This window comes from Lampetra planeri, chromosome 48, assembly GCF_965212315.1.
Source record: "Lampetra planeri chromosome 48, kcLamPlan1.2.h2, whole genome shotgun sequence".
Classification (NCBI taxonomy): domain Eukaryota; kingdom Metazoa; phylum Chordata; class Hyperoartia; order Petromyzontiformes; family Petromyzontidae; genus Lampetra; species Lampetra planeri.
Window position 1 is genome coordinate 6,514,253 of NC_136154.1, and position 13,619 is coordinate 6,527,871.

The following is a 13,619-nucleotide window of genomic DNA, read 5'->3' on the forward strand; positions in this document are numbered from 1 at the left end:
AATGAAGACGACGAAAATGGTGACGGCGGTGCTAATGAAGACGATGAAGATGGTGATGGCAACGCTAATGAAGACGACGAAGATGGCGACGCTAATGAAGACGACGAAGACGTTGACGCTGATGAAGACGAGGACGGTAATGATGGTGATGGCAACACTAATGAAGATGATGACGGTGACGGCAACGCTAATGAAGACGACGAAGATGGTGACGGCGACGCTAATGAAAACGAAGATGGTGACGGCGACGCTAATGAAGACGACGAAGATGGTGATGCTAATGAAGACGACGACGGTGACAACGACATTAATGAAGACAATGATGGTGATGCTAAGATGACGGTGAAGACGACACTAATGAAGGCGATGACCGATGACGGCTGACGATCCGTTGCTCTCTCCCATTTCAGCCGAGTTGGAGCTGTCGTGCCAGAATGAGCGGATGTCGGCCCGCATCCCCAAGGTGCTGGTGAGCACCTACAACGCAAACCAATTCACGCTCAACGACGGCTCACTCCCGGGCTGCTCGCCGCTCGACGATGGCCAGTTCATCGTCTTCGACATTGCCATCATGGACTGCGGCGTCGTGTACCAGGTGCGATGCGTGTGGTCGTGTAGTGGAATGTATAGTCGCGTAGTGTATAGTAGTGTAGTGTATTGTAGTGTATAGTAGTGTAGTGTATAATAGTGTATGGTAGTGTTGTGTATAGTAGTGTAGTGTATAGTAGTGCAGTGTATGGTATTATAGTGTCTAGTAACGTAGTATATAGTAGTGTATAGTAGTGTATAGTATCGTAGTGTATAGTAGCGTTGTCTCGGCCTCGCTGTGCGCTGCGTTGCACCGCTATCCGAGGAGTTAAACTCGCGTCCAATAAACCCTCGTAGCCAGGATGAACGTCCGACTGCAAACGTCATTTATTGAGTTTAACGAGGTAAAACTGGTGAGAAACAGTACAGATACAGCATATGTTAATACCCGGAAACACCAACACAATTAATAAACACCACAGCATCAGAACATTGTCTTAGATAACATGTTTCTCAACAATAGACCCTGGATGGACCAGGCCCCTACATTACCACTAAATAACTATACAAGAGCATAAGCTGCTGTGTTACATAAAGGCACATCGTGTATTCATCACACTGCACCCCAAATGTACAGTATTACACATAACACTAAATTGTGGATGAGATATTTCGTCATCCTTGCTCTCAGGATCGCAATATAGTTACTTGGGTACAAGTTTGACTCGACTTATTAAATTACAAGTAACATTCACAATAAGGAAAGTTGCAGGCTTCGTTGTTACCTAGGCCTCGTATTTATCATAACAATTTAACAGCATTATAAAGGCATTTACATAATTATAACGGTCATTCTAACATTATAACAGCATTGCCAATATTATAAGAACATAAACGAACTTACAGACAATGCTTCTTAAAGTCCCACAATGGACAATTGCGGCTGGCTTCACTGGGATGCGATGTGTGCCGCCATCTTGAATTATGTGTGTAATGGCCGACGCCCGTGTGGTTGAGCGGGAATCTTAACTCGCAACTTCCTGGTCACGTGACCAAACTTAGCATCAAAAACAGGAAATTCCTGTGTACATACGCCCCCCATCTGCCGGGATGCAAGACACTTGCCGTGAGGCAGAACAAGCGTAGTGTATTGTAGTGTAGTGTATAATAGTGTAGTGTATAGTAGTGTATATTAGTGTAGTGTATAATAGTGTATAGTAGTGTCGTTAAGACTTTACCTGGTTAACTGACTGTGATGTTTCCATCCACCTGCCTATGTCAGCTGTTATTTCTGACTCTCTGTGTGTATCTCTATCTATGCCTCTCTCTTAGATCTCTCATGCTCACCTGTCCTTTGCATTGCAACCTCATGCCTTTGGATTGCACCACTCTTCGATCTTACACTAACATGCTAATCTCTCACATTAACATAGCCATTCCGTGCCCTCGTCGAGGAGGCCGCTCTCCGTTCTTACATTTACCTGCTAATTTCTCACATTAACATCACTAGCCCCGCCCACTTCTTTATGACCCTTGGGCTACACCCATTTCAAACCTTTTAAAACAGTCTGCCTCAGCGGCAGGCCACACTTTCCTACCTAATGACGGACGCTTGTGTTGCACCCGAAACGTCGTGATTTACTTTCTTTTATACCTACGTGACTTTACCGAAAGAACCAATCAGTATGGATTCCTGCAGTCATGAAGGCTTCAAATCAAGATAGTAGTGCAGTGTATAGTAGTGTAGTGTATAATAGTGTATAGTAGTGTCGTGTATAGTAGTGTATAACAGTGTAGTGTATAATATGGTAGTGTAATGTATAGTAGTGTAGTGTATAGTAGTGTATAATAGTGTAGTGTATAGTACGGCGCGTTCAAGCAAAACTCAGAAACTCCCCATTCCACCAACCCCCCTCTCCCCGCCCACCCCACCCGCCCCGCCACCCACGCCGACGAGGAGCACCAAAACCTCCGGGCGACGTTACCTCCATAACTCGTCTCGCTACCGTCACTCTCCCCCCCCCCCCCCACCCCCAGGAGACGGATTCGCAGATGATCTTCTCTCAGACGCTCACCCTCAAGTCGGCCAACAGGAACCAGCTCATCATCCGCAACTTCAACGACGTCGAGGTCCCGCTCACGTACGTGTTGCCCCCCCCCCCCCCCCATGCCCGGCGCTCTTACCCACGACGATGTAAAGTGAACGGATAACCTCGACCTCTCTGCTCAAAGTGACCACCTCCACTCTCCCCCCCCCCCCACCGCCATCGGGGAGACCTCACTGCTCTGGCCATGTTGACAGGTGACGGACGTGCCCTAGTCTATTTGCTCATTCAACGCCTCGCTTTCTTATCATCATCTTATTCTTCTTATTCTTCATTGTTGTATGGGGGGGGGTGGAAGCGGCTGCAGTTTGATTGTCGATGTTCGCCATCCATTCGATGGCTTCACGCGGCGAGCCAGAGTGAGTGATCGCGATGCCACCGCTGCCAGATACGTACATACGGTAACTCCCGCCATCTCTCTTTCTCTCTTTGAACATCCTGACTATCATCTCCACGTCATCTCCACCTCATCTCCACGATCTCTGTCTGACCATATTGAATCTCATCTCCACGGTCTGTCTCTGTGAACATCCTCATCTCTTATGTCCACAATCTCTTTCTGACCAGTTTGAATCTCATCGCCATCTCATCTCCATGATCTCTCTGTGTGGACATCCTCATCTCTCATCTCCATCTAATCTCCATGATCTCTCTCACCATCTCTCATTGTCTCTCTCTGTGAAGATCCTCATCTCTCATCTCCATCTCATCTCCACGATCTCTCTCTCTGTGAACATCCTGACTCTCGTTTCTCATCTTAATTTCATCTCCACTATCTCTCTCTTTCTCTGTGATCATCCTCGTCTCTCATCTCCATCTCATCTTTACGATCTTTGCCACCATCTATCATCGTCTCTCGCTCTCCAGGTGTAAGTACGACAAGCACCGCAGCCTGGCGGTGAACTTCGTGCCGGACACGGGCAGCATCTTCGTGACGGAGACAGGCTTCGGCGACTTCGTCTTCAACATCGAGCTGTACCACTCGCAGCACTTCGCGCTGCCGTACAAGAAGAGCGACTACCCCATGCACTTACAGGAGAACGAGAACATCTTCGTGCAGCTCGCCGTCAAGTCCAACCTGAGCGTCACGCTCTTCACCGAGAACTGCTACGCAACCCCCAACGGGGACCCCCAGAACCCCATTCGATACGACCTCGTCAAGAACGGGTACACGAAAGCGCCACCTGGTTTTTATTACGTTCTATTAAAGTTTTCAAAGTTTCATTCATAAATACAAATTGGGGGGCAGGTGTGGGGCGTGGGGGGGGGGTTGCGGTAATGCAACACGAGCCCGGTACAGAGTGTAAATGCTGACAAAGAGGGGGTGGGCGGGTCATGGAAACTTCACGAACAAAAAAGGTCCTAAACTCGGTGCTCCCTGGGTATTTATGGCAGGAGGGGGGGTGTATAAATTGTGGCTAACTGCCCCCACCCAAGTGTCGACCGTGAGTGGGAGCGTGGATTTTTTTTTTATAATGGGGGAAAGGGAAGGGAAGTAAAGGGGATAGAAGGGACAGGGGGATGAGGATGGAGGGGATGGAGGGGAAGAGGGAAAAGCGGAGCGCCTCCTCACTCAATAATCGCAATCGTAATCTTTGATTTACGACTGGAGGAATAGCGTCGACTCGTAACTCTGTGCCGCCACTGGGCAGTATCCGCTCGCTTTCGTAGCGAAAGAAAGGGACGGGGAGGGGGTAGGGAGGGCGACTCAGATGCTCCAGGAGAGAAGCACAGAAGAGCGGGAAGGCGCAACAAGTCGGCGCAAGCAAACAGTTTTTGCCCAAAGCTCTGCAGTCCTCTGTATATTCGGGTGTTTTCCTTTGGCCAATTAATAACGAGCATTTGCTACTTGTGGGAGGAGTCAGAGGAATCCGGAGCACCCGGGGAAAAGCCACGCGAGCGAGGGGGAGAGGCAAGTGTGAAGGAACAGGGCAGGACGCGGAGAGGCCATGCAGCAGAGCACCTGGTGTAGCGGTGCACAGTGAACGTTGCCACTCGAGATACAAAGGTGGCCGGGCGTGGTTCTGACCACCTACCGCCTGAAGTGCCATGCAGGTCTTCGTAGGAGTGCTGTTACTCGCCGCTAACAGCACTTGCCCCAAGAGTCTGTGTGAGGCTACAAGGGGAGATCTTTGTCTTTGTATGTTATCCCCCCCACCCACACTCCCCCCCACTCAACAGCTGTGTGCTGGACTCGACGTGGAAGAGCTACAGCAGCTTCCTCAAGAAGAACCAGATCAGCTTCACCGCCTTTGCCTTCATTGGGGAGTTCAAACAGGTGGGTGCACGAGACGTTGGGAGTGCGTCGTGTCAGCCGCGCGTGCTTTACTGGCGGGGGGCAAATCCCCCGCCTCGTTGCTGCTCGCTGGTCGGGAGCACTACGCTGGCTGTGAGCGATAGCCAATGCGCGGGGGGGTGGGGGGCTCTGGACACGTGCGATGGGAAGGTGACCCACCACACCGCCCTCCACCTTCAACTACGTTACTAAAACATACAACCTGATTAAACAAACTAAGCCTTTGCCGGAGGCCACTGTGAGGTGGAGGCGGGGTTGGGGACAACTGTCTATGATATCTCCTGGCCAAACCCCCATTTTGTGGAGCCAGGAGGTTGTTGACACACGTGTTCTGCCACTGCTGACAGTTGTATTTGTGAGTATTTAGTATCTATTTTCTGTTATTTTAGTCTTGTGCTGATCGTTTGTCCTGTTTGCCCAACATAGCATTTGCCGCAAGTGCAATTAATCTGGTACACACCTTCTGTTGATAGCTTCGGTAATCTTTTGTACCAGATATCATTTTTTGTATTTTATGTCCTGTGCCAAATCTGACTCGGATGTTTTGCAAATCTAGTTACAACTGACCAAGACTAATAAGAGAATCTATCGAAATTGAGAGAAATAAAAATAATTTCATCCGTTCGGATAGCTACAAACTTCGCGCAAGAAGAACGCACAAGTGATGTCATCACATCTACCCCTCTATTTAAGGAACGAAACAGGAGGACAACTCCATAAATCTGGCTGTCGCTTGATGAAGCTAGTTGTTGTAATTACTGGCGAAACGTCGTACTCAGATAGTAAATGTTGTGGCTTGGCTCTCCAAGACACTGGTGCTGTACTATACACTACTGTGCGCTACACTAAACACTACACTATACACTAGTGCTGTACTAGTGATGAATTGGCCACGTTCTGTTTACGTGACAAACCTTTCTAATTGGCTGTGTCGGGTGGTGGCGGGTTTAACGACACATTTATATATTTACGCGATCTAACCCAAAAAGCCTATTACGGATAATATTGGTCATGAAACCCTACGTGTTAAACCAAGCTTTACATGGCTGTACTAGAGGTATTTCCGTCTGGTACAGATACAATGGGAAGCTGATCGATACCTGAGTGCGGTTGAGGGATGGCTCCCCATTGGTAAAACATGTCACGTATGCCAACAATCTGGCCCTTGCTGCTCACTCTCAGGAGTTGGACGTTCTGCTGCTAAACCGTGTTTTCAGGTGTCTCTACGCTGTGATGTGCTGGTCTATGTGTGTGTTCACACTGACCCACGTATCCTCCCCCCCCCCCGTGTCCCCCCATCCCCCCATCCCCCCATGTCCATGTACTGCAACGTCACTGACCCACGTGTCCCCCCCCACTCCCCCCCTCAGGTCTTCCTGCACTGTGACGTGCTGGTGTGCAAGGCGGGCCAGGCGGGCACACGTTGCCAGCAGGGCTGCGTGAAAAGCGCCCGCCGCAGGAGGAGTGCCGGCGCCATGGGGGAGATCGTCGAGTCGGCGATGCACACTGTGTCCCGCGGGCCGCTCGTCTTCGGTCAGCGCGGACGCTCGACCGGTAATGGACGCTCGAACACACCGATCCAGCCAGTGCAGGGCCTAACCCGCGAGATGTAAACGTCCACATGATGGGCAGCTTTCTTGGTAGGATGGGGATGGCTTAGTTGTCGTAATTGTACGTGTTTGGGTGATTTTGATGAATAATAATGCCAATTCATAACGCGCGCAATTTTCACTCGCCCAAGGGGGCAACGACCCTTGAGGCACAGAGCCCAGCTCAGAGATCCGCTCAAGTGAAAGTTAAATATAGATGTTTTTTTTGAGAAGGCGCTTAAAAGTCGGCAAAGAGTCAGGCACTGCGAATGTGGAAGGGGGAGGGGCATGGTGGCATTCCAGGTGGAGGAAAGGGCAAGACAACGAAGAAATCACGCATGGCGGTCGTGGCCCTGACTCTCTCTCTGGTGTCGAGAGTAACTCCCGGGTCGAGCCGTGGAGAGCTCCGGTGGCGGTTTGGGAGCGGGGCGTCAGGTGGTCCGAGAGGTTACGGAGGGTGGGCCAGTCCTGTAGGCATCGTAACAGAAGCGGGCGATTTTGAAGGTGATACTGATGGGGATTTGGGAAGCCAGAGGAGGGTCCGGAGAGCAAAGTCGGAGGTCAGACGCGGTTGGTGGGAGGTGAGGACAGTGCGCGCCTGGTGGGTTTTGCAGACGTTGGAGTGTCCTCAGGTTGTTTCATGAGGGCCGGTTGAGTACCGGGCTGCAGTCGTCGATGCGTGAACCGATGATGCTGCAAGCCACGTTCGTTTGCGACGTCTGTGGTGATGAATGGTAGATACAGTTGCCGATGACCAGGTTAGTGTGAACGACAGGATGGAAGTCCATGGTGGGCACCCAGAAATTTGAGATGGTCGGTCAATTTAACAGCAGACCCAGCGATTCGAATAGTTACAGGCGGTGAAAATGGGGCCGGCTCTTGTCTGTGACCGATGAGGATCGCTTCAGATTTGCGAGCTTTGCACGATAGACTGTGAGGCCAGAAGCAGTGCTGGGGTGTGCGAAAGAGTGGTCGGGAAGACGTGCGAGCCCCAGAGGTGTTAGGTGGGGGGTGAAGGCGGCATAATAGAAGTGTCGTCGGGCGTACAAATTACAGTGATTTACCGAAATTATCGATAAGTCGTCCGATGGGTGATGCTGTGGAGAGAAGTGGTCTGAGAACGGATCCCTGAGGGTTGCCCGCAGCCCGTCGTGAAACAAGGGGGTGAGAAGTTGCCAAATGTAATGGCGGAGTACTCTGCCAGAGACGAAATATTTCATCCGGCCGACGACCGCACCAGTGATGCCGAAATCGGGAGGAGAGAAGGTCGACGGGGGTGTATTGCGGTTTATGGCGCTGAAAGCGGAGATGTCAAGGGTGATGACGGCTGGCGACTGTTGAGCCGGAGTCAGCGATATGCAGGATGCGATCGAGGACGCAAGCGGGGGCGGTCGAGGCAGAGTACGCTTGTGATAAGCCGATTTGACGAGGACAGAAGCTTGGACGTGGGGTGATGTTTGGGCTTTAGCTGTGCGAACGCAGGGCGCTCAAGCAGCTTAGAGAAAGTGGACAAGTTGGTGATGGGATGATAGTATGATGGGGGTCGTGGTTTAAGTTGGGAGGGGGGGGGGGTTCATATATATAATGGGAGTTATTTTTGCCCAGTCTTAAGAAGAGGATGGGGAAACAGCCGGTAGAGAAAGAAGCAATTTGTGATATTCGATAGATTGAGTTGCGATTTGAGAGCTGCGGTGCGGAATGAGCGAGCCGGGGAGAGTGTCCAGAGGTGAGGATTTAATGCGAAGTGAGCACAGCCAGGCAGAGAGACCTCAGCAGGGGACACGTGTGAAAGTAAACGGGCACGGTTAGAGGGGTATTACAAGGAGTGGCAGGAGGGTGAGGAGAGTTGAGGTGAAGATTGAGAGATGATTTGATTGTGTCCGCTATGGTGGTGAGTGTATTGGTGAAGTGTGTGTGAAATGCAGGCAGTATTAAACTATCGTGTTTTTGATTTGAAGCTTTCATGACTGCAGAAATTCATATTCTTGGTTCTTTCAGTGTTGCAGTAGAAACGTCGTGAGAATTTTATTGTTTTATATTTTTATTGTTTTATTATTTCTCTTCTACGTGACTTTACCGAAAGAACCAAGAATATAATATCGTGTTTTTGTATTGTTTGTTGTTGTAACGTTCTGACCCTGTTCCCCTACTAGACATCTGTGGAAAAGAACTGTATAGCTCATCAGATTTCTACAGTATAAATACATATTCTGATCATGGTTATAATGGTTATAATGGTAAGAAAATAATATACAGGAAAACTGTTTAATCTATGTTGATAGTGATGGTGATAGTGATGATGTTGGTGATGATGTTGTTGATAGTGATGTTGGTGATGACAATGATGTTGATGATGGTGATGATGTTGATAGTGATGATACTGTTGAGAGTGATGATATTGATGTTCATAGTGATGATGTTAATGATGTTAATAGTGATGTTGATAGTGATAGCGATGATAATGATGTTGACGACAGTAGTGATGATGGTGATGGTGACGATGATGTTGTGATGGTGACGATGTGCACTTTTCTCTCTCTCCTCACCACAGTGGTCGTTTCGCAGTTCGTGACTCCGATCACCGTCATTGCCGCTGCCTTCATTGTGGCGGTCGCCCTCGTCTACCGCAAGAAGCGATCCTTGAGCAGCGGATACCAGCCCCTGTCTCCCCACTACTCCAGATAGACCACCATCAACTCTCAACACCACTACCATCAACACCACCATCAACACCACCATCAACATCACCATCATCGTTACACAGAGGACACCGGCCCCTGTCTCACTTCTCCAGATCAACCAACCATGATTTCTCAACACCACTACCATAAATACCACCACCATCATCAACACCACCATTAACATCACGATCACTAACACAGACCTTGATGCCAATGTTGAGGTCTCCTGGCCACCAGGACGAGAGGGCTTCAGCAGAGAGAGTTCGTGTCATGTCGCTGTTGCTCCTCCTCCGTTGAAGGAGCACAGACCGCCGTTGGTTTACTGCTAGAGGGTCCGTAGTTTGGGTTGCACGGCCACATTCACGCTGCTGTGGCTTGTCTTTAATGTATCTCTGTGTGTCTCTGCGTATGTCTACGAGTCTCTGAGGGTATATCTGTTGGTTTGCTGTATGGGTCCATGGGTTTTGGTTTGCACGGCCACAGTCGCACGACTGTGGTTCAATCGTTAATCTTCCACTTACTGAACGGTGGCGTTGAGTTATGATGCACGATGCAATAGTGGTGGTGGTGATTAATTGGCAATGCCGCGGGCACAGCTGGTGCATCTGTCAGTTATCTCAGTCAGTCAACCCATGGCACCTTGGTCTGTCACATGACCTCCTCCTGCCAGCAGCGAAAGCCTTCGACACTTCACGTGGCCTCAGAGTGCACCTGGCCTGGCACAGGCGCAGTGGTGATGTCACCGTCACTTAGTGGCAAATGGTGGGTATTGGTATTGATTACGTTGGTAGATTAAAGATTTTTCATACATTACAGTGCTGGTGTTAGCGGTGACGACAACGATGATGATGATGGTGGTGACGATGATGATGTCGAGAAGATGGTCACTGCTATTGACGGTCAACACTGCAGATGCCCCTGGAAGGCAGTCGCAGTGGCAGTGGGGTTCACGGTGGTGCTCACGGTGGCGGGCACGGTGGTAGTCACGGTCGTGGTCACGTTGGCGCTATGGGGTGCGGGTATCGGTGATTGTATCAGAGGCTTTGGTTTCGACATATAAAGGCAGATCGCAGCAGTCCTTTGTCTTCTGACTTATTTTTTTATTTTTACATTCGCCGTGGTTGCTTGATAAGCGCAGGCTCAGACGACGCTCTTGCATTTTGATTCATGTGTAACGGTGTAAATACTGCAGGAGACGAGTTGACGGAGGCAGCACGTATTTATTTATAACACCCTACAGAACAGTCATCTATACAGCCTAGGAACACAGCCTACGGCTACGCGTACCTGACACCGGCTACGCTCTCGGGTCCTCCGGCTATGTACCTCCTAGAGGAGGCTATCTGACCCGACCTAGCCAGGGTATGGGTCTCAACCACTGGCCCATCAAACCGGGCCCTGATAAGGACGTCGGGCCGCGAGTACCCAGGGTCTCACCACTGAGCCACACAGAGTCCCGGCCCTGATAAGGGCAGCGGGGCTAGGGGTCCCAGGGTCCTATCTAGCTTGCTGTCTTCATTCTTCACTGGCTTCAACGACTCCCCGAGCGCTCACGCGCACCGCCCTATATAGCCCTCTGCCCCCGAGGGATGGGGCTCATGCGGACGTCGGTGTAGCCACCCATGTGCGGACAGTGATTTAGACACCGGCTACGCGATGGCTCGCTTCACCCCGGTACGTACCACCTCTACACATGCAACGGGTTCGTTCTATCGATTTTGGGGTCAGAATCGCCGCCGCCTGGTGGTGATGCAGCCGGTTGTAGCGCAACTTGATTAGATTGGCCCTTGCCTCCCCCCCTCCACAGTTGCCAGACCATTGCTTCCTGGACAGATTCTCCGTTCTTCGCCACTCTGCTGTCTGGATATGGAACTTGTCTTCCCAAACACAATGTCAGTGTATTCATCGATTCTGGTCTCCCGGGGGCCTTCAAATGCCGAGCACCACGTGGACATCTCCGAATGTCACCGCACGTTTCGGAGGAGTCGGTCTTTTGAGTTTCAGTGAACCGATGATTATGCCGATTAGACTGTACTAATGTCTGATATGGCTGTTGATCACAGTTGTACCCAATACCAAAAAAAAGTATAAAGGATGTTAGACATCCTTGGACAACAGCGTCTTTGTGTATAGGACATGGTTTTTTGCCTTGGATATCGTAAACACCATAACCACCACGAGGGGGCGCTGTAATACGATAACAGCGGACATTAAATAAAAGCAAACACTTGCAAGTGGACGTCTTTGCCCATATATGGTGTCGTGACGTCAAAGAGGGCGTCTTAGGTGTTTTGGATCGCTAATTAGCGATTCTGTGGCGTTAACCGATTATGCCGATTAAATTGCACTGTCTGATATGGCTGTTGTTCACAGTTGCACTCAGTAACAAAAAAAGGTGTCAATTATGTTAGAAATCTTTATATATAGTAGGCCATGGGGGTTTTCTTTACTTGGATATCAAAAACACCAAAGTCGTCATCAGGTCGTATTTATTATTTCCCTTCTACGTGACTTTACCGAAAGAACCAAGAAGATGAATCCCTGCAGTCACAAAAGCTTTAAATCGAAATAGAATAGTACCTGTCAAATAAGATGGTCAAAATGTGTAGTTAAATCTTTTTTGCATGGTTAATAACATTTTTCCAATAATTACTCAGTGTGTACCCATCATCACGGTTGAAGTTATGTCTGTGTTTGTATATATGGATGGCTTCGTGTACAAACCTTTGATGATGTACACGAAGCCATCCTTTTTGTATTTGGATTGTCAACCAACACCGGGTAAAACATCAACATGTGCACCTATTGTTCTCTTTTAGCCCCGCCCACCCCCCAACACGTTCCATTCATTGGCTTCCATATTCAGATAATCCCCTCCCCCTTCCTCCCCCCTTAACTTGTATTTAAGAGCTTGTCTCTTGGAATTTTGCCTCACTTGAGACAGTAAATCTAGCTGACAGTCCCACCTGATGACGGAGACTTGTGTTGCCTCCGAAACGTCGTGATTTATGATTTTATTTCTATTATTATTTCAATTATTTTTATTTTTTATTTTTACCTACGTGAGTATATACTTACTGTTCTAATAAATGAGTGTTGTCTCCCAAGAAGTGTGTGCGTCTAAAATGAACCCATTACATTTGGTGTTAGAAGTGGCTAGCGTTAGGTGTTATCCTAGTCAGTATAGAATGCGCGCGATTACTACAACTTACCTGGACGCTTCCACACGACGGGGACGGCGGGAAAATCGTCTTCAGGGCAGCCCCGGGGTCTGCAGCCCCGGTGAAGGAGGGAGATGGCGCTGCAGGCGGGGCAGCAGGACGCACATCACGTCGCTGCTTCGCTGCCATCGAGAGAGAGCGCCGGAGCTGGAGGAGAGAGGACGCCGCTGCTGCTGCGGGTGCCTGGGCGGGAAATTCGCGCGCGTCCCGACCGGCCGCCAAGATGGCGGCCGGTCGGGACGTGCGCCATTTTCAACTCCTGATCCCCTGCTGATTTTGTACGTTTGCCCATCTGACAAAGAAATCATCAGTCTATAATTTTAATGGTAGGTTTATTTGAACAGTGAGAGACAGAATAACAACAACAAAATCCAGAAAAACGCATGTCAAAAATTTTATAAATTGATTTGCATTTTAATGAGGGAAATAAGTATTTGACCCCTCTGCAAAACATGACTTAGTACTTGGTGGCAAAACCCTTGTTGGCAATCACAGAGGTCAGACGTTTCTTTTAGTTGGCCACCAGGTTTGCACACATCTCAGGAGGGATTTTGTCCCACTCCTCTTTGCAGATCTTCTCCAAGTCATTAAGGTTTCGAGGCTGACGTTTGGCAACTCGAACCTTCAGCTCCCTCCACAGATTTTCTATGGGATTAAGGTCTGGAGACTGGCTAGGCCACTCCAGGACCTTAATGTGCTTCTTCTAGAGCCACTCCTTTGTTGCGTTGGCCGTGTGTTTTGGGTCATTGTCATGCTGGAATACCCATCCACGATCCATTTTCAATGCCCTGGCTGAGGGAAGGAGGTTCTCACCCAAGATTTGACGGTACATGGCCCCGTCTATCGTCCCTTTGATGTGGTGAAGTTGTCCTGTCCCCTTAGCAGAAAAACACCTCCAAAGCATAATGTTTCCACCTCCATGTTTGACGGTGGGGATGGTGTTCTTGGGGTCATAGGCAGCATTCCTCCTCCTCCAAACACGGCGAGTTGAGTTGATGCCAAAGAGCTCTATTTTGGTCTCATCTGACCATAACACTTTCACCCAGTTGTCCTCTGAATCATTCAGATGTTAATGGGCAAACTTCAGACGGGCATGTATATGTGCTTTCTTGAGCAGGGGGGCCTTGCGGGCGCTGCAGGATTTCAGTCCTTCTCGGCATAGTGTGTTACCAACTATTTTCTTGGTGACTATGGTCCCA

The 13,619-nt window shown here is 49.4% G+C and overlaps 1 protein-coding gene across 1 annotated transcript in view; it reads left to right on the top strand.

Annotated features, from left to right (window-relative positions):
• LOC144733732 (IgGFc-binding protein-like) overlaps window positions 1-10,277 on the top strand; it is a 34,561-nt gene extending 24,284 nt beyond the window's left edge. The window contains exons 20-25 of the mRNA XM_078615755.1: window positions 411-595; window positions 2,566-2,669; window positions 3,501-3,800; window positions 4,815-4,911; window positions 6,300-6,483; window positions 9,070-10,277. Of these exons, the coding sequence (XP_078471881.1) occupies window positions 411-595; window positions 2,566-2,669; window positions 3,501-3,800; window positions 4,815-4,911; window positions 6,300-6,483; window positions 9,070-9,203 (1,004 nt within the window). The 3' untranslated portion in view covers window positions 9,204-10,277. The remainder of the gene's footprint in view (window positions 1-410; window positions 596-2,565; window positions 2,670-3,500; window positions 3,801-4,814; window positions 4,912-6,299; window positions 6,484-9,069) is intronic.
• Window positions 10,278-13,619: the final 3,342 nt, after the last annotated feature.